Raw genomic sequence first — 24,196 nt, 5'->3', positions numbered from 1 at the left:
GCCATGGAGAAGGAGACTTATTGCAAGATCTTTGACTCTTGCAGGCAAGCCCACTAGCTGATTGATCCCGGCCAGGTCATCCACCTTACCAAAGCAGAGGCCAAAAGCAATGCAAGACTATCAGGATCCTCCTTTCTGGATGTCCATGGGTCATACTGCACAGCAAACAGGGCAGGAAGGTACTGGATCCCAGTGATGGTAGTCTCAAAGATAGGATAGTAAAAAATAATCTGGAAAAGTGGAGCGAGAAATACGTGAAGAACAAAGAAAAGAGGAAGAATGAAAAGAGCCAGTACCATCACTGGGAATTTCCACCACAAAACAGGCACATCACATGGAAGGATCAAATGAAAGGGAAGACTGCAACGTGCTATCATCAGCAAAACTATGTACTGGATTGGTGGTCTGCTGGAGTAAGTAATTTATATATAGAAGGAATAGGTTTGGTGAGAGAGCAGAGCCTTTTGGAACCCCCTGCATTGGTAATATACTTATATAACTGGTCACCATCCCCAGAAGTGAGCATCCACTCAGAAAGCTGGCAGTCCGACTACAGAAGTCAAGTGATAGACCAAACGATGGGAGCTTACTTAACAGACTTTTGTGACAGACTCAGTCAAAGGCCTTGGAGATATCAAGAGCCATCACTTGGGACTCAAACTTTTCAATGGTATTTGTCCACATGTGAGTGACATCACCTGTGGATCAACAGCAACAGAAACTATATGGTCATTTATTAGATGAGCCTTCAAGATAGCAGTTGAGTGTTGATAGCTTTTTCCATTACATTGAAAAGAACTGGAGTAAAAGAAAATGGACAGTAGTTTAAAAGGTATTCATTTGTCTCCATTTTAGGGATAGGTTGAATATGAGCTAATTTCCATAGTGCAGGTTAGGTTCTGGTGGAATAGGAGAGTGTAAAAAGACAACACAGAATGGGAGTCAATTCTGGAGCACACAGACCTTTAAGACAATTGGAAGAATGCCATTGGGGCCCCAGGAGACTTTTGTATCCAATTTGAGCAAAATTCTACTAATCTTGTTTTGATAAAATGACATGCTAGGCACTGAGTGTAAAGTGAGTGGGATGGTTGGGGGATATTTATCAAGATCAGCAGTACAAGAACTGGGGAAATAGAAAGTCAGGAAATTGGCTTTTTCTGTGGGTGATGCAGCAGCATAGCCATCAAGATGCAATAGTGGCTACAGACCAGAATGCACAACTGCCATGTGGGCAGGATGCAAGTTTCCTGCTTTTAGCCCTTTCAAAATCATTTTTTGATGTGTTGATAGTTTTCTTGCAACTATTCCAGGCTTTGGAATAGGTAGATGGAGGTTTGGATGCAAGTCAGTTATAGTACGCTTGATTCTTTTCTTGTGCAGCTTTTGCACACCCATGGAAGAACCGAGGCTTGAAAGGAGGATGGGAACAGGAAATAAATGTTTCCGCACTAATAAGAATTGTTTCAGTAATACGTTCAAGCATAGGTTTGGGAACCAATAATTCATCCAAGGAAATGTGGCATAGTAGTTGCGCAGACCACCCCACTTAACTTTCTTGCAACAAAATTATGGGGACGAGATCAGCATGTGACTGTGGTCTGAACCACCTAGAGAGAGCAGACTACATTAATGGTGTATTTGGATGAGTCACTAGTGAGAAAGAAGTCCAAGGTATTTGGAGAGTGGTTGAGGTTGTCTGGTATTCGGGTAGGCATGTATACTATTTGTGTAAGGTTCTTGGTGATTTCAAATGACTCAGTTTCTCTACCTGCTTGATTTGTGTAACCAGCTGGTGTTGTGAGCATTAAAGTCTCCAAGGAAACTGACCTCACTGTTAGGAAAGCTGGATTGAAGAAAATAGATTTTTAAGGAAAGCAAATCAAACAGTTCAGAATAGTTGGTGGCATTAGGAAAGCAGTAAAGACAGCAAATGAATTTGATAGAATGGGGGTACAGAGATTTTCAGCCAGAGAAGGTCAAAATAGGGAAATTCCAAGTTGGGCACTCTGACATGGTATGTCAGAATGAACATATGCATAAACCCTCACCCTTTGGGAATAAAAGAGTCAAAGAGGGTGTAACTGGGAAAGATGATATGAGTAGTGCTTGGGAAAGTAGAAATTTAGGTTTCTGTTATAGCACATCTAATTAGTGACCAGCGGTATGGATTTCACCACCATAGATTCACAGGAGATCTCCTCACTTATGTCACAAATCTTAGAACCCATTCCATTGAAAAGTTTTGAGAAACCCGTGCCATTGCTCTTGACATCTATAAGGCTTTTCTCTATGGTGTTCTCTCCTCAGGCTTTCTTGTCAATGCCAGTGACCTTCAGAGCCCTAAAGGTCACTGGCATTGACAAGATTCTGATTTATATAAACAATCTAGGCTCTCATTGACTGCAAACAAATCCCATTCATAATTTTGCTGATAATAGCATGCTACACTCATGCTATTCATATGATAAGCCTTTCAGTGCTCAAACAGCACCAGCTTCAAGATCTGTAATAAGTCCTCTGATCTCAGCAGTATCCTGGATTGGGATGAGAACAACCTAGTCAACTTCAATGCTTCCAAAACAAAATTTTGCTTGTTTTCCCATAAAAAAAGATCTCTGATTTAATTTTTAACTTAATTTTCACAATGCTCAACTACAGTCAAGATCAAATCTCTGTTCTCAGAGTGACTCTTATGCTGCCAGGCCTTGGCACAAATCATATCATTTCTATAACATCATCAGCTTCCAAGAAACTTGGCATCCTTTTCAGCTTAAAACCACACTTCTCCACCCAATACTTACTTACTCTGTATAAATTCCAAATCCAACCAACACTGGAATACTGCTCTAGTGTATGGGGTGATGCACCTAAGACCTCCCTAAAAATTCTTGATGCTTTCCAGAAAAGAGTAGTCTAATTGACAGATAACACCTCTTACAGACTCTTCAGTCACTTTGCCATAGATCAGTTTCTGCATTATCTCTCTTCTACAGATATTTCCATGCTCATTGTTCAGCAGAACTAGCATTCATTATGTCTCCCATTTCTGCCAGATCTACAGAAACTCATGCCGCAGCTTGAGTTTCTGCTCAACATCCCTTTTACAGTCTAACTGCATACTCATTAAACCTGCTACTCCTAGTCATCTTTCATTCCTTCCCACCTCAATTCTGTATAACAGCCTCCTCCATAAAACATTTCCAAAAGATTACAATCTCCAACAGTTCAAGAAGAATATCAACAGATTATACTATTCCTGATCGACACATGGCATCTGTTTGCTATAGGTTCTTATGCCTTTTGTGTGTGAAAGGAATTAAAAATAATAATCAACAGTGTCATTTATGAAATAACTGGCAATGTTTTCTTGAAATCAAAAGATTGAAGTTTGGAATGGAATTAGGTGGTGTGAATCATGGTTTTATCCCGATATTTTCATAGAAAATACTGATACATTACACTTCAACAGTCAACTCTAAAACATTGTTTTGCAAATCCAAGCTGATCAATCAAAAATGTGTGAATAACTATGTGATCACATTTTTTTCAATATCTGAAATTTATTGAAGTTGTTGAAAATGTCACATGTCAACTCCAAGTATCTGACGTAGCAATTAGTAAACTAGAACATCATTTTCAAGCTTACTTATCACCTGGCTTTGTAAATAAAACTATATTGCAGTATAGAATACTTTCCTCAACTTCAAGTATTTCACATATACATTTGATGTTCACATAGTTCAAACTAGTATAACTGAATGGGTCATTCATGAATTAAAATACAAGTTTATATTTTTTCAAAACATTTCTAACAACTCGACCCATTTTTATTTATTCACTTTTTTTCTTTTTTTTTCAAGTGAGGAAAGGTGGCTGTAATAAGTTTTATCTGTTTGGTGAAAAACTTTAATTTCATTTTAAATATCTGATTAAACAATGAGCATGCACCATTAAATCCATGATTACTTTGTCTTTTACTTACAATTTCAAATTTGACTACCTCATGAAACCTGTAATATCAGTTAAACATCTCTGAAACCATCATCTTATTGGAATCAGTAAGTCAGTAAATCTTTCCAAAACTTTACCATTACTTAACCCCTATATGTCTGAAAAACATATAACATCCATATGTTTGCAGTCAGTTTCTTTCAACAGGACTTGAAACTATCAACAATTCGAAGAACTGTTACAAATATTTATCCATCAATATTTTCAAAGTAATAGCATCTTCTTGTGTACACAAATTATCCTCATGTATAATGAAATGGAATGTTGGCAAATTTTTAATAATTTTTTTTTCACATATACGGGCATCCCTTGAGTAATGCGATTAATTAATCCCTCGGTGTTACCACATATATCAAAATCGTGTTAATCAAATATAATAATCACAATTCGTCCATGATCGATTACTGTGTTAATAATTCGTTTTATATGGCATTCTTTTAGGAAAGATAAAAATGAATGCAAAGTAAGTATTTCAATAAATGCTTGTACCTACATTAGTTACTGCAATTTTTTATGAAAAAAAAATTATCAAGAATCGTTTGAACAGTATTAGTTTTTTCCTTATCAGCATGAATTCTACGATAACAAGCAAAATGACTCTAGATCTTGGCAAACAAGAATTCTTTAATTAACATCCGGATCCATATCCATTACTTGCTGCTTAAGCGATTCTAAACTGCAAAATATTCCATCCAGTTCTTTGAATGTTACCTCCTCTGAAACCTCATCTTCACATTCCATTTGTTCGTTGTCTTCATATGCACGCTGTTCAATTTCAAGACCTTTGTCATTGAAATCTTCTTTTTACCCTCTTTTACCTTGCAGTGTCGAGGGTTTATTAATCATAGGACCTCAAACTGTTCACAGGATAAGGTGGTCAGTCCTATCCCCCAGTGTATCCTATATGTTGAGTTCTCAAGGTCGGTTTGCCTGCTTTGTGGGATGAAAAACCCCAGGATAAACTGGGGAAAAAACCCTACTATCCATGCCCAAGACCAGCTAACGTGGCTATGGCTGAGGAAGATCCTTCAGCTCCTCACATCACTGACGGGAACCTAGGCCAGGCATATCGTTGCGAAGCACAAAGCCACTAGGCTAACTGCGTGGACTTTGTCACTGAAATCTTTTGAATTTGAATCAAATAATTCTTTAACATTTTCTGCATCAACACATCTTTGTTTTGATGGTATTTGCAATTGGTAAATACCATCAACACATCTTTGTTTTGATGGTATTTGCAATTGGTAAATACCATCAAAACAAAGGCATTTACCAATTGCAATGATTTCTTCAACCACATTGTTCACATGATTTTGAAAAGCACCTTAGTCAATAGCGCATTCTGGAAAAAGGTTTTTTCAAACAGCTCTCATGCAGCTAGAAGACACTTGCCTCCCCCCACCCCCCACCCCAAGTCATGATGTTTTCCATTGTGTTTAATGTTAAAATTTTTCCAAAATTCTTGGAGTGTAATCGCATTTTCTCCTATTTTTTTTTTACTGCCTTTGAGAATGTCTTTTTAAGAAAATAGGCTTTGAAAGTTGTAATGAATACCCATGCGTTGTAGCAATGATGTCGTATTTGATGGAAAAAATAATTTTCACATCCCACACAGATCATTAAGAGAATTTGGATAAATTTATTTTTTTGGGTGAAAAAATTTACAAAGAATGTAATTTGTAAATACAATAGAACAATTGGAGCTTGTAATACACCCACATTTAATGCTTAATGGGAGGAATGACGTCATTGTACTCGCAACTTTCTTTCTCTCGGCCAGGAAACACTCCTCGGAGCTTACATGTTTTTGCATGGTAAATTTAAAGTCACGTTAATTAAAACTCTTGCTGTGTATATAAAGGGATTGTCGCAATTAATTTCGCTGTGTTAATCAACCCGCGTTAAGCAAGGGATACTTGTAATTTCAATCTTGAAGATAACAGTACTTGAAATAGCCATCAAAAACATGAAGAGTGGAAAGGCAGCTGGAGTAGACGATATTTAACCATAAATGCTCAAATATGGAAATATAAAAGTTTCATAGTGGCTACAATGCATAATTCAAGTTTGGTGAGAGGAATGAATTCTGGATTATTGGAGTAGAGTTCTCATAGTACCTATCTATAAACAAGGGAAATAAAGCTGATTGTGAGAATTACAAAGAAATTTTGCTACCGAGTGCTCCTAGTAAGATTTATATAAGTATTTTGGAGAAATGGTTAAGTAAAATTGTAGATGAGAGGCTTGACAAACAAGCTGGATTCAGGACAAACAGAGGTTGTCAGAATCAGATCGTGGGGAATATAAAAAAGGATATGTATTTAAGTTTTGTAGATCTGGAAAAGGCATATGATAAGGTGCCAAGAGGAAAAACTATTCAAAACACTATAGTTATATGGTGTTAAGGGACATTTTACAGCTTTATATAAAACTAAGTTTGAGGCAAGATTGTTCACTATGTTTGACTAGTTTTTTCAAGGAAGAAACCTAAAGATAATTAAATAACTTTTTATTAAATTATTAATTCATATTCTGCCTTGGTAATCAAAGCATTTTCACAGACAATTTTTATATGCATGCAGGCACAACCATAAGCCAAACAAACTCATGCTATGTCCTAAGTGGCATCCTGTATGGATACCACAAGAGGATCTTGATTTTCAGCTGACAGTCTCATGATATTTCCCAGATTTTTGGTGTGCAGGTGGGACAGACAAATTTGTTAGGACTGTGTGAGTGTTGTAGAGCTGGGGGATTCCAAAAACAGCCTCTCAGATTAGTATAATTGAATGGTATGATTTTTCCCATAGAATCTAACAATTCCTATAAGTGACATGGTCTGCAATCCCAAAAGTCTATAGCATAGACATTGGACATATTTTATGTTTATCCATCTGAACTGGAATCTGCTAGAAGTTTACAATTGACCAATGTAAACATAGCTAGCTCATTCCACCAAAAAATTGATCATTATGAGATTATCAACTGAAAGATTGCTACATCCGTGAAGGGGACCAGTTAGGACATTGATGGCGAACCTATGGCATGCGTGCCGGAGGTGGCACGTCAACGATTTACAGGTGATATCCTTTTATATGCTTATAAATTATTCAACTTTTTTTTTAAATTATTACAATACATAGAAGTTAAATTCTGTTTTACACAAGAGAGTAGCTATGAAGACGTGCATATCATTGGTGCAGTACTAACAAAAGATCATGCGATCTAAAGACAAAAGGCAACTGACAAGTGTTGAGTTGAAATGCTAATTCTCTTCAACCGAATTCCATAACATCTGAAACTGTCATAACAACATTTGCTATATATTTCTTAGTTTTGACACATTCACGACGGGATGTCGTTTATCGTTCCGACAGAACCTCTCATTGCCGGCGTATCAACTCGCACAAAGTTTCAACCCTTGGTTGAATTTTATTCCTGCTTGTTTGCTTTTGAGCTGGCAGGCGAACTCACACACGCATTATATATATATACTGACCATATTTTTTTGGAGAAAATAAAGGACAAATCAGAAATTGTTTCATAATAAATAAAAAAAACAGGTTGCGTTTATTTGTTTCACTAAAACTAAAAAGCTTTATAACGTTTATTGTAAAACATAAGCATATACATAGCAATCATATTATTACTTGAATTTTAATTTTGATACTTTTCACAAGAATGAACATTTTTGTAATAAATCAGGTTCGTGGTTTAAAAATTCATAAAACTATATACAATTCATGTCAAAGTTCCATTTGGTATAAATGCATGCTTTTAATGTTTCGATTTTTAATTTTTTTTTTTTTTTTTTTGGTCCACATATTGTTCACACTAATGAAAATACTCATTCAGTGGGGACATTAGATCCAGGGAGATATAAGCAAAATTCAATGATTTTTAAAATGTTTTTTAAAGATACATGTTTATCTGCAAAATATCTAAAAATTCCAAACCATCTACGTCAACAGGACTCGTCATTTTGTCGCCATTCTGGTGACATAACTTTTAATACATAAAACTTCATAAAATAGTTCGCCGTCATTTACATTTAAGTTCCAGTGACTGGAAGTGAACAAAACACTTTCCTCGATCTTCGCCCGCAGAGGGATTTCTCAAAGTAGGCTCCATTCAAATACTTCCATTTCCATAGTGCTACACAGTTCTGCATTACTTCCAAGGTGGAAGTAATGCAGAAGTCATATCGCCATATACCAGTTGCCAAAGGTGTCAACACCTTATTATTAAAATTCTCTGGATTAGAAACATTTCTGGATTTCACACCTTTTGGCAACTGGTATATGGTGATATGACTTCTGCATTACTTCCACCTTAGTATCACCACCTCTGGGTATGGCTCCCACTGATGAGACCTCAATAAAGGTTGAAACTAGTCTGGGTAGTAGCCCTTCGTTTAATGCATAGCATTATACATGTCTGCAAGGAGATGCACTTTGTATTATGGAACTGGTTTCGACCAGTCCCATAATGCAATACTAAGGCAAGTGATCAGAACTTATTCCACCTTTATTACAAGTTGCCGCAGTCCTGAAAATACTTCAGATGCAAACTATGTTTGCATACACTTGGATAAACGATTAAACCAAATATATAACTGGTAGAATAGTCAAGTGAAAAAACTTCCATCAACTATCTCTTATCCAGAGAATTTTAATAATAAGGTGTTGACACCTTTTGGCAACTGGTATATGGTGATATGACTTCTGCATTACTTCCACTATAGTATCGCCTCCTCTGGGTCTGGCTCCCACTGATGAGACCTCAATAAAGGTCAAAACAAGTCAGAGTAATGGCCTTTCCCTTAATGCATGGCATTATACATGTCCACAAGGAGATGTGCTTTGCATTATGGGAGATACTAAGGCAAGTGATCAAAACTAATTCCAACTTTACACAAGAGTTGCCCCAGTCCTGAAAATACTTCAGGTGCAAATCCAAGTGTACACAAACTTTGTTTGTGTACACTTGGATAAAGGATTAAACCAAATATATAATAACTGAATGGGAAACTGGAAAATAAAGCTTATTTGTGCCCATGGTCTTAACAAAAGGTCTACTAAGGAAGTTCTGGAAATTTTTAAAGCATTAGAGAAGGCAGTTGACAATCAAAAAGGAAAAGATGACCCTTGTTGAAGATCTAAACAAGAAAGTAGGAAATGACTACCAAACATACAGAAACATTTTGAGAAAATTTGGAGAAAACAGTGGTGAGTATTTGCTAGATGTGCACAAATTCACATGGAGAGAAAATTCGGGAAATAAAAGTCCCACTGACAATGTTATTGTCAATAGTGTTGAGCAGAATAAAATTGAATTTCATCTTCTAAAGAAGATGACGTAAGAAAGTTTTTAAAACAAATCAAAGTTCGACACCTTTCAGAAGTGAACTGTAGATTCAAATGCACAAACAGTATTCAAGAAAAAATGAAACTGCTTGAAAACATTGATTCAGCCAGAAAGGCATGTGGTGAGGTTGCCTGTAAAGATAGAAAAACCTGAACTCCATGGTGGACTCAGGAAGTTAAAGAGGCAGTGAAGGAAAAGAAGAAAGCATAATGAAAGTTCCTGGCTAATAAGTCAGCATGTGCTCTTGAAGAATAGAGAGAAAATAATAAAGCAAACCACTATAGTAAAACTGGATAGCTCAACAATAGCCGTGAGAAGAATTTGGAAAGAACACAGAAAATAAATATCAGAAGAGTAGCAAAATATTCTGGATGCTATTGAAAAAGCTCAGAAACAGAAAAAAGAGTAATGTAAAAGGAATCAGAGATGATAAAGGTGACATGAAAAACTGAAGATAAAGATATTCTAGATGTCTGTAGTAATTACTTTGAAATATTACTAAATGAAACAAGCAGTGACAGCACAGTGGTAGAAAAAGAGGAACGCAATCAGGACTACATATGAATACTTGAGGTAGAAAAAAAATATTAAAAACATGAAATTTGAAAAAGGCAACTGTAATAGATTTTAATCGAATACAAAGGCTCAAATATGGAGGTATAAAAGTTTCACAGTGGCTACAGTGCATAGTTCAGAAAGCCTGGTTAGATGGACGAATTCTGGGTGATTGGAGTAGAGCTCTCATGGTACCCATCTATAAAAATGGAAATAAAACAACATGAGAATTATAGAAGAATTTTGGTATTGCATGTTTCTGGTAAAATTTATGCAAAATTCTGGGAAAACGTGAAGAAAAACTGTGGAAGATAAGCTTGGAGAACGACAAAGTAGGTTCAGGCCAAAAGCTGTCAGGATCAGATTTTCAATTTAAGACAAACAATTTAAGTTGGGGTGCTTAAGGGTAAAAGCTGTATAACTGAGAGGAGACCTCCACATAGCCTTTAAAGGAATGCAGAGAACCGACCAGGGCTTCTGACCTAATGTCCAATCCTCACCTTCTCGTGGTGCACCCTGTTTGGTATCTACTTTGATACTGAACGAACGAGGATGGGCTGACAATTTGGGATTTAGCCGACCAAACTGTATTCTTATTGGTTAAACCAAAATAAAAAATGATGGTACAACATGACAAAATTTCATGCCGGCTGGGGCGTTGCCCGGTTAAACAAGGCCCCCGTTGTTTTCGCCAGGGAACCAGGGTGAACAGCGAAAAGTCAGCTACTGGAACAAATCTGAAAACAAACCCCAACTCAACATCACCAGAGTTAAAGATCGGTACTATCAACGTAAGAAGCCTGAATGGCAAAGAAATGGAGCTAGCTGAGGAATTTGATAAGTACCAGATCGACATAATAGGGGTGACTGAAACAAAAAAGACAAAAACTGGTGAGATCTTTCTGAGCAATAAATACAAAATGTTATATTCGGGCAATGACAATCAAGGAAAAGAAGGAGTAACCATAGTATTCAACACAAAATACGAGGCTAATCTTCTTGAATGGCAGTCAGTCTCAAGTAGAGTAATGTGGGCAAATATGAGAATGGGGAACTGGACAACGAGACTTATTTGTGCCTATGGTCCCACAGAAAGTTCTACTAAGGTAGAAGTGGAGGAATTTTTTGAGGCTTTAGAAAAAGCAACTGACACAATGAAAAAGAAAAAGTTGGTCCTTGTTGGGGATCTAAATAGCAGAGTAGGAAATGATTGTGAGACATACAAAAATATTTTGGGAAAATTTGGAGAAAAGAGCAAAGCTAATAATAATGGCAAATATCTGTTGGATTTCTGCTCAGGACACGGACTGGTTATTACTAACACCATGTTCCAAAGTAATAATGTGCACAAATTCACATGGAGAGAAGAGGCAAGGAATAAGAAAAGTCTCATTGACTATGTTATGGTTGATAGTGATGTTTTCTCCCTGGTGCAGGACACCAGAGTGTACAGAGGATTTGAAATTGGAAGTGATCACTATTTAGTCTTGAGCAGGATAAAACTGAATTTCATATTGAAAAGAATAACATGTAAGAAAGTTTTAAAGCGAATAAAAGTTGAGCAGCTCTCAGATGTGAACTGTAGACTAAAATACAGAAAGATTATTGAAAAGAAAATGAAAGAGTTTGAGAACAGGAATCAAACCTTGGAGATTCAGTGGCAAACTCTGAAGGAAACATTGATTGATTCTGCCAGAGAGGCATGTGGTGAGGTTGTGTGCAAGGATAAAAAAATCAGAACTCCCTGGTGGACACAGGAAGTTAAAGAGGCAGTGAAGGAAAAGAAGAAAGCATATCAAAAGTTCCTGGCAAATAAGTCAGCTTTTACTCTTACAGAATACAGAGACAAATGTAAGAAAGCTAAACAGTGTGTAAAACTAGCTAAACAAAAGTCATGGGAGGACTTTGGCAAGAATATAGAACATAAATATCAAGAAGGAGGCAAAATATTCTGGAGGTTGTTGAAGAAGCTTAGGAATAGAGAAAAGAGTGCTGTAAAAGGAATTAGAGATGATAAAGGTGACATGAAAACAGGAGAAAAAGATGGAGTAATTACTTTGCAAAACTCTAAATGAAACAAGCAGTGATGACAGCACAGTGATGAAAAAACACTAACCAGGCATGCAGTCAGGATTACATATCCATGCTTGAAATAGAAAAAGCCATCAAAGACTTGAAATGTGGAAAGGCAGCAGGAGTCGATGATAATCGACCAGAAATGCTGAAGTATAGTGGTATAAGAGTCTTACAGTGGCTGCACTTCATAGTTCAGAAAGCCTGGACAGAGGGACGAATTCCCGGTGATTGGAGTAGAGCTCTTATAGTACCCATATATAAAAAGGGAAATAAAACTGAATGTGAGAATTACAGGAGGTATTTCACTACTGAGTGTTCCTGGCAAGATCTATGCAAGTATACTTGAGAAACGGTTGAGAAGAATTGTGGAAGAAAAGCTTGGTGAAGAACAAGCTGGATTCAGGCCAAATAGGGGCTGTCAGGATCAGATCTTCACTTTACGACAAATAGTCGAGAAAGCATGGGAATATAACAAAAATCTGTATTTAGGTTTTGTCGATTTGGAAAAGGCATATGACAAGGTGCCAAGAGAGAAGCTATTCAATACGCTGCAGTTATATGGTGTCAATGGGACATTATATCAAGCAATACTTAGTCTTTATTTGAGTTGTAAGTCAGCAGTTACAATTGAAGGAAGTACAGGAAGAAGGTTTAATGTTAAATCTGGTGTGAGACAAGGATGTACATTATCCCCTCTGTTATTCATTATCTATATGGATCACATTATGAAGGAATGTGGTATTAAACCTGATATCAAAATTGGAGATGTTAATGTCAGCTCTTTGCTTTATGCGGAGATGATGTTATACTTCTAAATAAATCCGCTATCAGTCTGCAAGATTCTCTGACTAAATTGAATAGCTGTTGTAATAGATATGGTATGAAGGTCAGTAATAAAAAGACAAAGACAATGAAAATAGGCAGAATCATTGAAAATGTCAACTGTGTTGTGAATGGAGAACCTGTGGAACAAGTAAAACATTTTAGCTACTTAGGCACAATTTTTACTGAAGATGGTAAATTAAATATAGAAATAGACAACAGAATCAGCAAAGCTGGTATCGTGGGAAGTCAATTGAATAAATTCATATGGAATAAGAAAGAAATTAGTCGGAACACTAAATTAGTTGTATACAAGACTGTGTTCAAACCAATTTTAACTTATGGATCTGAGAGCTGGGTCAGAAGTAAAACACTTGACCAAAGACTAGAGACCGCAGATATGAGAGTCCTGAGAAAGATTAGAGCCGTGAACAGATGGCATCAATGGCAATATCATATTAAAAATGAGGATATTAGGAAAGAACTCGACATTGCCAGCATCCAGGAATGCATTAGCAGAGCTAATCTCAGATGGTATGGTCACTTAAATAGAATGGGAGAGGCAAGATTAGCCAAACAAGTGTTCTCTGCCAGGTTGGCAGGAAAACGATCCAGAGGAAGACCAAGATATAGGTGGATTGATACGGTACAAAGTGCTTTAGATGATAGAAATATAAGATCTGATAATGTTGGAGTCTTGACAAGTAACAGACTGATTTGGAGGAAAATTGTAGATAGGAAGTTAGTAATGATGTAATTTTTTCATGTAGTACTGTCATATCCTGTACACCCCTTGAAGGTACATGGCAGGAATTTGATGATTGATGATGACAAATAGTTGAGAAATGATGTCAATCTAATAAGGATCTGTTTTTAAGTTCTGTATATCTGGAAAAGGCATATGACAAGCAGAAAAAGAAAAAACTTCAAAATTCTACAGTTATGGTTTAACTGGGACATTATATTATGCAATAGTTAGTCTATATTTCAGATGTATCAGATGTTAGAACAAAATGAGACACAGGAAGATGATTTAATATTATATCAGGTGTGTGCATCTAATTGATGAATTAATTCATCAATAATTGAAGGAAAGTAACATTAAACTGAAGATGTTAATCACAGCTCTACTTTAGATGAGATTATACTCCTACATAAATCTAGTACAAGTCTGCAGGGTTCTCTGACTAAGTTGAATAATTGCGGTAATAAATTTGGTAAGAAAATCAGCAATAGAAAAGAAAGAAAGTGAAAATAGATAGAAACATTGAAAACATCAACCACATCCTGAATGGAGAATCTATAGAACAAATGAAACATTTCAGCAATTTAGCCACAATTTTTAGTGAAGATGGATGACAAATTAAATTTGGAAATGGACAGCAGAATTAGTAAAACTGCTATAGCAAGAAGTCAACTGAATAAATTTATATGAAATAAGAGAGAAATTAGTCAATACCAAACTAGCAGTATACGACTGCGTTCAAACCAATTTTATTTTATGGATCTGAAAGCAGTGTTAAAAAAAAAAAAAAAAAACGACTGGAGATCACATATCCGAGTTCTGAGAAAGATGGGGGGGGGGTGAACAAACATATTAAAAATGAGGATATTAGGAAAAAAATTGACATTATCATTTAGGAATGTGTTGGCACAGCTAATCTAAGGTAGTATGGTCACTTAAACAAAATGGAAAGAAAAAGTTAGCAAAACAAGTATTCCTTGCCAAGATGGCAGGAAAAAGATCCAGAGGAGGACCAAAGATCTAGGTGGATTGATACAGTAAAACATGCATTAGAGGAAAAATAAATAAATAATATAACATAAGATCTGATAATCTGTCAAGATTGGAATTTTGACAGATAACAGATTAATTTGTATGAAAATTGTTAACAGGAAGTTAGTAATAATGTAACTTTTTCATGTAGTACCATAATAATATCCTGCATACCTCCACTGAGGGTACATGTTAAGAATCTGATTATGATAACATATAGATTTTATTTTATGTGGTTACCATCCTCAAAAGGTTATTGAAAACTTATATTACATTCATACCATGGATGGGCTAAGTATTTTTTTTTTAATTAATTTTTTGATACTTTTATTTACTTTATTTTTCACATAGTCCAGAAACCTGTTCTAAAGATTCAGCATGAAACTTTAAGTCACTTCAGTTCTCCAACAAGTGGTCTCACACCAGGCAGTGAAGCCCATATATCACCTAAATACAATCACAAACATCCAAGCCCACAGTAAGATTCAAACATGCAACCTGGCAGTTGGATAGTGGACATGCTAACCACTTGACTAAAATGCACTCTTATTTAGACTTATGTGCTGGTTATATAAAAATACATGTTAATAAAGAACTTTAATGGCATATAAGTAGCGCGCGTGCACACACACACAAAATCTTGAATGTTTTAATCCAACATTTTTGCCTAACAGTAACAGGAATTTTCAGGAATAGAGATAAGATTAACAAAGTAATTAAAATAATAAAAAAAAAGCAAATATTTTGACAGCAACCTTTGTTTACAGACACCTGTTTTAGATTAGGTATGTTCTGTAAAGCATAGATTCCAAGCATAATCTGTCACTTCTGAAGTGCAGTCTTCTTAAGACAGAAGTAAGTTTTTCTCTAACCAGATGTAGGATGTAAAGTACATGGTCTGTTTACCTAATCTGTTCATATTGGTTCACAATTATAATTCTTCTCTACATTTTGCTACAGATCTACCAGACTGTCAATAATATTAGAGTTTACAATAGTAACTTATCCTGTATACTCCAGGTACTGATAATGGATGGACTTCATCTTTTGGAGAATGAATCAGGGAAGATAGTTTTAATACTGGCTTATAAGCAGTTTGTAGAAGATATTTGAGAGTCTCCATCTCTAAATATAGCTTTAATATAATCAATTATTCTTTTGGCATGATCTAATGACATTCTATTGCAATTCCAAAAATTTGCCGGCCTGAATGGCTGAGTGGTTAGTGTACCCAATCGCTAACCAAAAGACTGTGGGTTCAAATCTTGCCATGGTTGTATGCATCTTTAGCTGAGAGATGAATATCATTGCCCAGTGTGAAACCACTGCCCCACTTACTGGAGGCCTGAAGAAGTTCTAAGTTTGGCCTCTAGGACAGGGTTGAACTGTATAAAAAATTAAATTAAAAATAGAAAAATATATATATAAAATTGACAAAAAAAAATATAACCTTAACCTGCCCACAGTACAAAATGTACTATATGTTTGCAGAATAACCTTTTATGGATAGGAGCAACATGAAATAAACACATTATAGAATTAAATTGAAATATATATGGAGGGGAAAAAAAATATTAAATTAAAATAAGATAACATATATAAAAATTATTTATATACGGCTTAGATTTGGTCTGTGAAGTAGGGCTTCAGCAGTTTCTTTATATAAACGTTCATGTTTATGTAAAGATCTACGTAGAAGTTTGGTCTTTCTTTGATCTATAACTTGTTACCTTCTCCTAAAAATAAACTCTCACCTCTGATGCTACCTGGCATGTACGAGGTTCCATGCTCCTGTAAATTGTCTTACTATGGACAGACAGGTAGATCTGTTCATAAACGCATTTCGGAACATCAAGACCATATTCGTCTCATCAAACCACAGAAATCTGGCCTCGCACCACATGGAGTTGAAAACCCAAACCATAGGATCCATTGGGAAAAGACCAAACTTCTACATAGATCTTTAGGAAAAAATCTATAGGAAATAGGAAAGCAGATACTCAACAGGCTTTTAAACCAAACTTAATCAGATGCCCTGGAGGGAGCCAGATCAAATACCAGAATTTCCCTAAAACTCTCCACAGTATCGGATAGTAGGTATATTACATTAGCAGGAAGATCTCCTCTAGAACAGCTGTAGCAGAATCCCTGGCAACTGTCTGAGTGACAAACTTGTGAATAGAATGTACAGGGTGATGGTAGTGGTGGTAGCAGTGTAAACACTGTACAGAAGGGATTAGTTTCTCTCATTATCTTCCAAGGATGGATAAATTCTAATAGTCCATTTGACAATATTCACTCTATAGTTTTAGATAATGCAAGTACTTAAGAAAGATAATGCTAGTTTTCTTTCAGAAGGTAACAATGACACAGTTCCTAAGGCTAAAATAGTAATAAACAAAGCATATAAACTATACCCATCTTCTCGGAATAATTATTTCTCCATATTTAAATTTGATTATTAGAGAGAAGTACTTTTTTTTTTTACTAAATTCTCGTGGAAAGGCTTAGAAGTTGGTTATGCATTTTTACTAAATAGTTTAAGGAAATTACAATGTAAACTAGGATATATATTAAAATAAATTTTAACACACTTCCAATATTTCTGCAACGTCACGTTGCCATTTTCACAGGAACTTAAGAACAAGACACGTGCATGTAGGTACAACAAACAGTAAATGAGGAAGAAGCAGGAAGCTATTCTTTCTCCTAGAGAGAAGTACACTTAAATTCACATGTGCTTTTCTCTAATAATACCAGCTTGGTTGGCTGAGTGATTAGCACATTTACTCTCCAACCAACAGGCTGTGGGTTTATATCCTGCTGTAGGCATTGATGCTTGTGAATGTCTTTATATGGGAGATGAACTTCACTGCCTAGTGTGAGACCATGCCCTGTTTACTGAAGCGGCTTGAAAAAGATCAATGTTTGGTCTCTAGAGCAGGGTTCCTGATCCTGGTAAAACATAAATAAAAATACAAAAAAATTCCTTAGCCAACATGTGGTACAAATGTACTATAGGTTCACAATTAACTTCTTGTGGGTAAGAGCCATATTTAAAATACAGTAAAACCCCGAAGTTACGTGGTAGGTGGGACCAACAAAAAGCGCGTAACTCAGGGTATAATTTTGCATGTAATTTATATATACAAACATACAATTGGGACCAAAGGTTTACAAAAACACCTATATTTTTTAAGAAATATAATCATAATTGTAGTTTTTCATACATAAAAAAAAAGAAAGTGATTTCGATGTCGTTGGTTTCATAAAATCTAATAGATTCGTCTGATGGCATAATGTCTTTCTTGTCATGCAAAATTTCTTCATAGCAAGCTAATGATTTTTTTATTCCTTGCCTTTTGCCTACAGTTTGTTCCTCGTTAGACTCTATGTCCTCCAAAATCTGTAAACCTTTCTTTTATCATTGTTCTTACTGTGGATTCCAGTAGATCGAACTTCTTTGCTAGCTCACAAATTTTCATTCCGCCCTTCAAAATCCTTAATAATGTTCAGTTTTGTTTCCAAAGTCAATGTTTTTCTTTTCTTGCTAGCTGTAGAAGAATCGGACTTGCTTCTTTTGGATGACATTATTATTTTTTATGTGATAAAATTTTTATCAAGAGCATAACATTAAACAATTGCAAGGTTTGTAGACTATAAAAATCAGGTATGAATGGAGACCGCACGAAACACGTCAGTGCTTGTTCACAGCATGTGCGACACTGACGAATGCGGCCGGCAGCAGAAAGATACATCTAGTGGTGAGGCGTGAAGCGAATACGTACATATAAGAAACCGCGCGGAACTCCGGATATGACTGCGTGTGTGTATATATATACAGGGTGTTCGGGATAAATTTGACAGTTTCGTAAGGAAAAAGAAAATCTTCTTTGTATCTATTAAATTTAATGAATTGACAAAAAACATTACAGGCAGAGTTAATTACAATACTATCAACAAGATTTACTCAAAATAACCACCATTAGCATCGATCACAGCTTCAATTCTGCTTCGGAACCTCGAACAAGCTGATGCTACAGTCTCCCTGGGAAGGGCCGCAAAAACTGTTTTAATTTTATCCATTAACTGGGCTTTTGTATTACTGGAAGTGCGATTGGTGTCTTTTTCAACTGCGCCCCATACAAAATAATCCATGGGGTTAAGGTCTGGGGAGTTTGGAGGCCAAACATTTGGACTGGTGAAGTCGTAGAAATTTTCAGACAACCATTTTTGACTTTTCCCAGAGGTGTGGCAAGGGGCCGAATCCTGCTGCCATACATACGGCCTACCATTGCCTACCCTTGTTATCCAGGGCTTGACTACAGTTAGCAACTCCACGAACAAAGCCCGAATTCCAATGCCAGGGTTCTTCAACACCTGTTCCTGCAGATTTGCGAGGAATTCTGCTGTACGAACGCAATCAGATCGTCTGCTAGGGATCTTTCTTCTTGCTACATCCTCGTAGTCACCATTGCAAGTCTCTAGTTCATGCCTGATTGTTTTTACTGTATTCAGGGAGCATTGGGCAGCAGTCGTAATATCCTTATTTTGATGGCGGGCATGAATCATCATGATACAAGTTATTCTCTTCCATGATTCAGGTGGGTTCCAGCTATCCATCCTTTCTGACATCTTGTATATGAATGAAGAAGGGTCCAAACTTTTAAATGAAGAGAAGTGTGTGTTAATACATGTAACTTACGGAAAAATATAATTAATTATAAATATGTCAAATTTATCCCAAACACCCTGTATATATATTAGAGAAAGTATCCAACCTCGGAATCTTGTGGATTTATTTATATAAATATTGCTATAAAAAATGAACACTGCAGATATGCTCAACCTCTACATCTGACATCTCAATATTAGCATTCTAGATTTTTGGTTTCAAGCGTGTATGTTACCTTGCAATTTCTCCTGTTAACATTTCCAATGCTTAGAACAGAATTCATATTTTATATTTCAGTGGTATATATCGTAACATCAAAAAATAACTTTATATATGCCTTATTTCAAATTTCCCCTATGATCCTAAATGGGTTACATTATCAGCGATTTATTTGCATATGAATTCAAATCATAACATAATACACAATGCATTTATTATGTCTATATTTACCTTCAGTCGCCTTTGCTGCTCATCCCACCACTGCTCAAATCTCTTGAAAGCTGACGTCTCCACCATTTTCTTACATAAGTCCTTCTTCATAACATGTTTTAGTTCTTTCACTACAGCACCAAGAACTCCATCAACAGTTGGAGCATTAGGATCTTCAGGTTTCTTACAGACAGGCTCATAACGATGTTGGAAAAACATTTTTGTAGGTGGCTGATGTCCATATTGGTTCACATAATAGCTGCCATATGATTGTGAATGTTCTTCAAAATTTGATATTCGTTGACTTAAAAATGGTAACAGAGCAGGTCTTTGAGGTAAAGGAGGTGGAGGCACAGAAAACACAGATGAAGAACAGGAAGCATTTTGGTTTGGATACTGACCAGGTGAATAGTAATTTTGTGAATATCGTGAATTCCGATAACTAAGATTGCCAGAAGAACTACAAGTCCTTTCTGGTCCACAAACACCAGAACCCATACCTGGTCTCCAAATGCCCATACGAGCCATCATTTGAACATGTTCACTAGGGTACATGGGATGATATGATGTTCGTGATGAATGAGAAGGGCCGGAAGACATATAAGATGATGACAATACAGATGAGACTGAACCTTGGCTAGATGAAGGATAAGTCACAGCAATCGAATTTTGTGTAAGAGATGGAGGAAGTGGAGGTGGAGGTGTTGAAAAAAGATTTGCTATGGAATTTTGAGTGGGAAAATGACTAGAACCAGTGCCAGAATATATCCCAGAACCAGGCCCAGGACCAGAATATGGCACAGTTCCAGAAGGAGGTGGAGGTATAGGAGGATGAGAGACAGAAGGAGGTGGTGGTGGAACAGGAGGTGGAAAGGCTGTAAATCCTGAAGTGGAAAAAGAAACAGATGATGGTGGAGGTGGGGGAGGAGGTGGTGGTGGAGGAGGTGGGGGAGGAGGAGGAGGAGGGGGAGGGGGAGCTGTAAACTGGCTAGAGGCAGGAACTGGGAATATGGAGGATGATGTTGGCTGAGAAGCATAAATAGCAGGATATCCAGATGTACCTATCTGCTGCTGAACAAATCTTATACCATCAGAACTATTTGTAACAAGCTGAGAAGTGTTCATTAGAGGTGGTTCAACTACTTCTAACTTTTCATCTCCACTACTCAAAGAGGATAATGACATTCTGTCATCATCATCATCACTTTCTACTGCCTTACTTTTCGCTTCTAGTAAAACATCTGGAGGTTCATCTCTCACCGGAGTTGAATCACCTGCTTTTGAATCTCGCGGACAAGATTCAATTTCAACCTTTTTACTGTTACTGTCACCATCCCTTTTCCACTGCATAGCGCCTAACCTTAGACCTTTCAGCATAGTTGCTGGCTCCTCTTCAGCTTGTTTGTGCAGAAATTCAAATAAAGAAGTAATCTTTCCACTGTCAACATCTTTGGTGATTTGAGCCCATTTATAATATTCTGATGCACAAATAAATGGTGAAGGTGGTGTTGAGAGAAGTTCATGGCCATTTTCCTCTTCTTCTGGAGGAGGAGGAGGGGGCTCATCGCTTTCTGGAAGAGGAGGAAGAGGAGAAGAATCTCCTGATGGCAACGGAGGGATAAAAGGTTCCTTTGCCTTCCATGATGGATCATCTGGAGGTCTCATTAGTGTCCTATCTTTACTAATATTTGGTGAAGCACCAACATCTCGCTCTAATAGAGGACTACCAAACCCTGTACCAATATCTAAAAATCCAGGTCCTTTACCATCGGCTTGCTTTAGAAGAAGTTCTATCCTGGAATCAAGGCTTTCACGTGCAGGACTCTGTTTAGGTGTTGCTATTACTGGGGTTGTAGGTGGTGTTACATGGCAGCGTCTTTGACTACGATTATTATCCCATGAAGGTGATAAGGTATTACCATCCCAAGGTGAAGAATTATCTCCCCAATGTTTTTTGTCCCACACTGAGGATTTCTGAGGAATCGAATCCCAATTATGTGTCGAATGGCCTCTACCAACAGGTGTTGTATGACCAGAAATAGAACTGCTATGTTTAAAAGAGGAATTACTTTCATAGTTAAGTGGTGTGGAGTGGCTAGACTGATAACCACTGTAATCAGAAAGAAGAGAGAAGCTTTTCTCTGAAGAACAACTCTGATAGGTACTTTCTGAAGCATAGCCAAAATCTGATAAAGCAGGAGTATTTCCAACTGGGTAGGATGGTCCATGTTCATCTTTAGTTTTATCCCGTTCACTCACAGAGTTTCTTCTTCGAGGATCAGCACTTGGCACAGAATGAGTTGCAGTCCACTTTTCACCTTCCCCAGAACTTCGACAGACTCCTGATATTATATCTTCAAAAAGGCGCATGCATTCTTTTCCTACATGAAAGACACAGTTAAAAAAAATGAGAAGAATGCGCAAAAGATTAGAAAATTATATATATTGAATCAAAAAGTAGATAACTTAAAAATAAATTTCATGACTTCAGTGAGCAAAAACATAAAACAATATAAAATACAGTAAACATTTTGAATTTGCAAGCTTCTATCCACAATTTGCATTATTCACAGCCTCAAAGATTTAGTCATTTTAATATCCATGAAGGAGAAATTCATAGTAGGTGATCATTGAACAGTAAGCATTATGTTGCTCACAGTAGTGCTTCTTCACATGCATGCGCCCAGCCTAGATATTATATTGCGAGTACAGTTTTATATTTTTTGCTTCATTAGTACAAGACACAGAGTTCTGCAGACAAGTCACTATGCATTAAATTAAAAAAGGAAAAAAGGGGGAAGCGATGAAAATTAGTTTGCTGGTTGACTGCTAAAAAGTTACATCCTCTCAATATAATGTAGATGAAAAAAAAAAAAAGATAAGATGAAAAAGAAATAGTGAAAGCATCACTGAAATGAGAAATTTAACATTCAAAGAACATTTTAGTTTAATCCATCCAATATAGAATACAATTTGATTGGCTAAATACTGAACTGCCAGTCCACTGTCATTTTCTACAACAGCCAGACAGATATCTAATAATAGGATGCACAATGAGAAGATAGATAGATATTAGATCATACAAATAGTTCCGTTCCGAAATCATGGAAATAAAGGAAAAGGCACGACAAGGTGCCAAGAGAAAAGCTGTTTAAAATGCTACAATTATATGGTGTAAATTGCCAGCAAAGGTTGGTCAAATGGTAGAGCCTCTGCTACTAATGGCTCACAAAAAAAGTTAAGCAAGTTTGAATGTGGTTAGTAGTTGGAAGGGTTTCAATCGTTCTATGCTGTTGGTACACTTTCCCCTCGATGACTCTTTGGACTATCTGGAGGTGTCACATAATAATAATAAAATAGAACATGCAGAAGTGCATGTTGTGGAAGAAAGCACTTCTGAGCATAAAAACAAATTATATCATTATGCTGCAAGTAAATGCAAACTGCTGGGTGGCAGATACAAGAGAATGTTTGCGTAACGAGCGCTTATTTCACTAAATTTTCAGTTAGTCGATTAAGGAGTTAACTGGTGCAAGGACAGCCAAGGTCATACTGCATCAAACCAAAGGTTACAGCAGTACTCAAGGTAATAATAAACAGTGATAAAGAGATAAATTAGTAAATAACATGAACAAACAGCAAATTTTTTAAAGAAAATTAAGTTATGGTATCTACACGTAAATAGAATTTATAATCAAATGTCATCATCATCATCAAATTCCTGTCATGTACCCTCAAGGGGTGTACAGGATATGATAGTACTACATGAAAAAAATTACATCATTACTAACTTCCTATCTACAATTTTCCTCCAAATCAGTCTGTTACTTGTCAAGACTCCAACATTATCAGATCTTGTATTTCTATCGTCTAAGGCACTTTGTACCGCATCAATCCACCTATATCTTGGTCTTCCTCTGGGTCGTTTTGCTGCCAACATGGCAGAGGACACTTGTTTTGCTAATCTTTCCTCGCCCATACCACATGAGATTAGCTCTGCTAACGCATTCCTGGATGCTGACAATGTCAAGTTCTTTCCTAATATCCTAGTTCTTAATATGATATTGCCATTGATGCCATCTGTTCACGCTTCTAATCTTTCTCAGGACTCTCATATCTGCAGTCTCTAGTCTTTGGTGAAGTGTTTTACTTCTGACCCAGCTCTCAGATCCATAAGTTAAAACTGGTTTGAACACTGTCTTGTATACAGCTAATTTAGTGTACCGACTAATTTCATTCTTATTCCATATGAATTTATTCAATTGATTTCCCACGATACCAGCTTTGCTGATTCTGTTGTCTATTTCTATATTTAATTTACCATCTTCACTAAAAATCGTGCCTAAGTAGCTGAAATGTTTTACTTGTTCCACAGGTTCTCCATTCACAACACAGTTGACATTTTCAATGATTCTGCCTATTATCATTGTCTTTTTATTGCTGACCTTCATACCATATCTATTACAACAGCTATTCAATTT

The 24,196-nt window shown here is 36.5% G+C and overlaps 1 protein-coding gene across 1 annotated transcript in view; it reads right to left on the bottom strand.

The window, feature by feature from the left end:
- Positions 1 to 24,196, bottom strand: part of Set1 (SET domain containing 1) — a 318,942-nt gene that overhangs the window by 163,570 nt on the left and 131,176 nt on the right. The window contains exon 5 of the mRNA XM_090405939.1: positions 19,737 to 22,096. Coding sequence (XP_090262065.1) covers positions 19,737 to 22,096 — 2,360 coding nt within the window. The remainder of the gene's footprint in view (positions 1 to 19,736; positions 22,097 to 24,196) is intronic.

This window comes from Typopeltis vanoorti, chromosome 16 (assembly GCF_054136105.1).
Source record: "Typopeltis vanoorti isolate ZY-2024b chromosome 16, IOZ_Tvanoo_1.0, whole genome shotgun sequence".
NCBI lineage: Eukaryota > Metazoa > Arthropoda > Arachnida > Uropygi > Thelyphonidae > Typopeltis > Typopeltis vanoorti.
The sequence above is the reverse complement of the archived record's forward strand: the minus strand, read 5'-3'. Positions and strand labels throughout refer to the sequence as shown.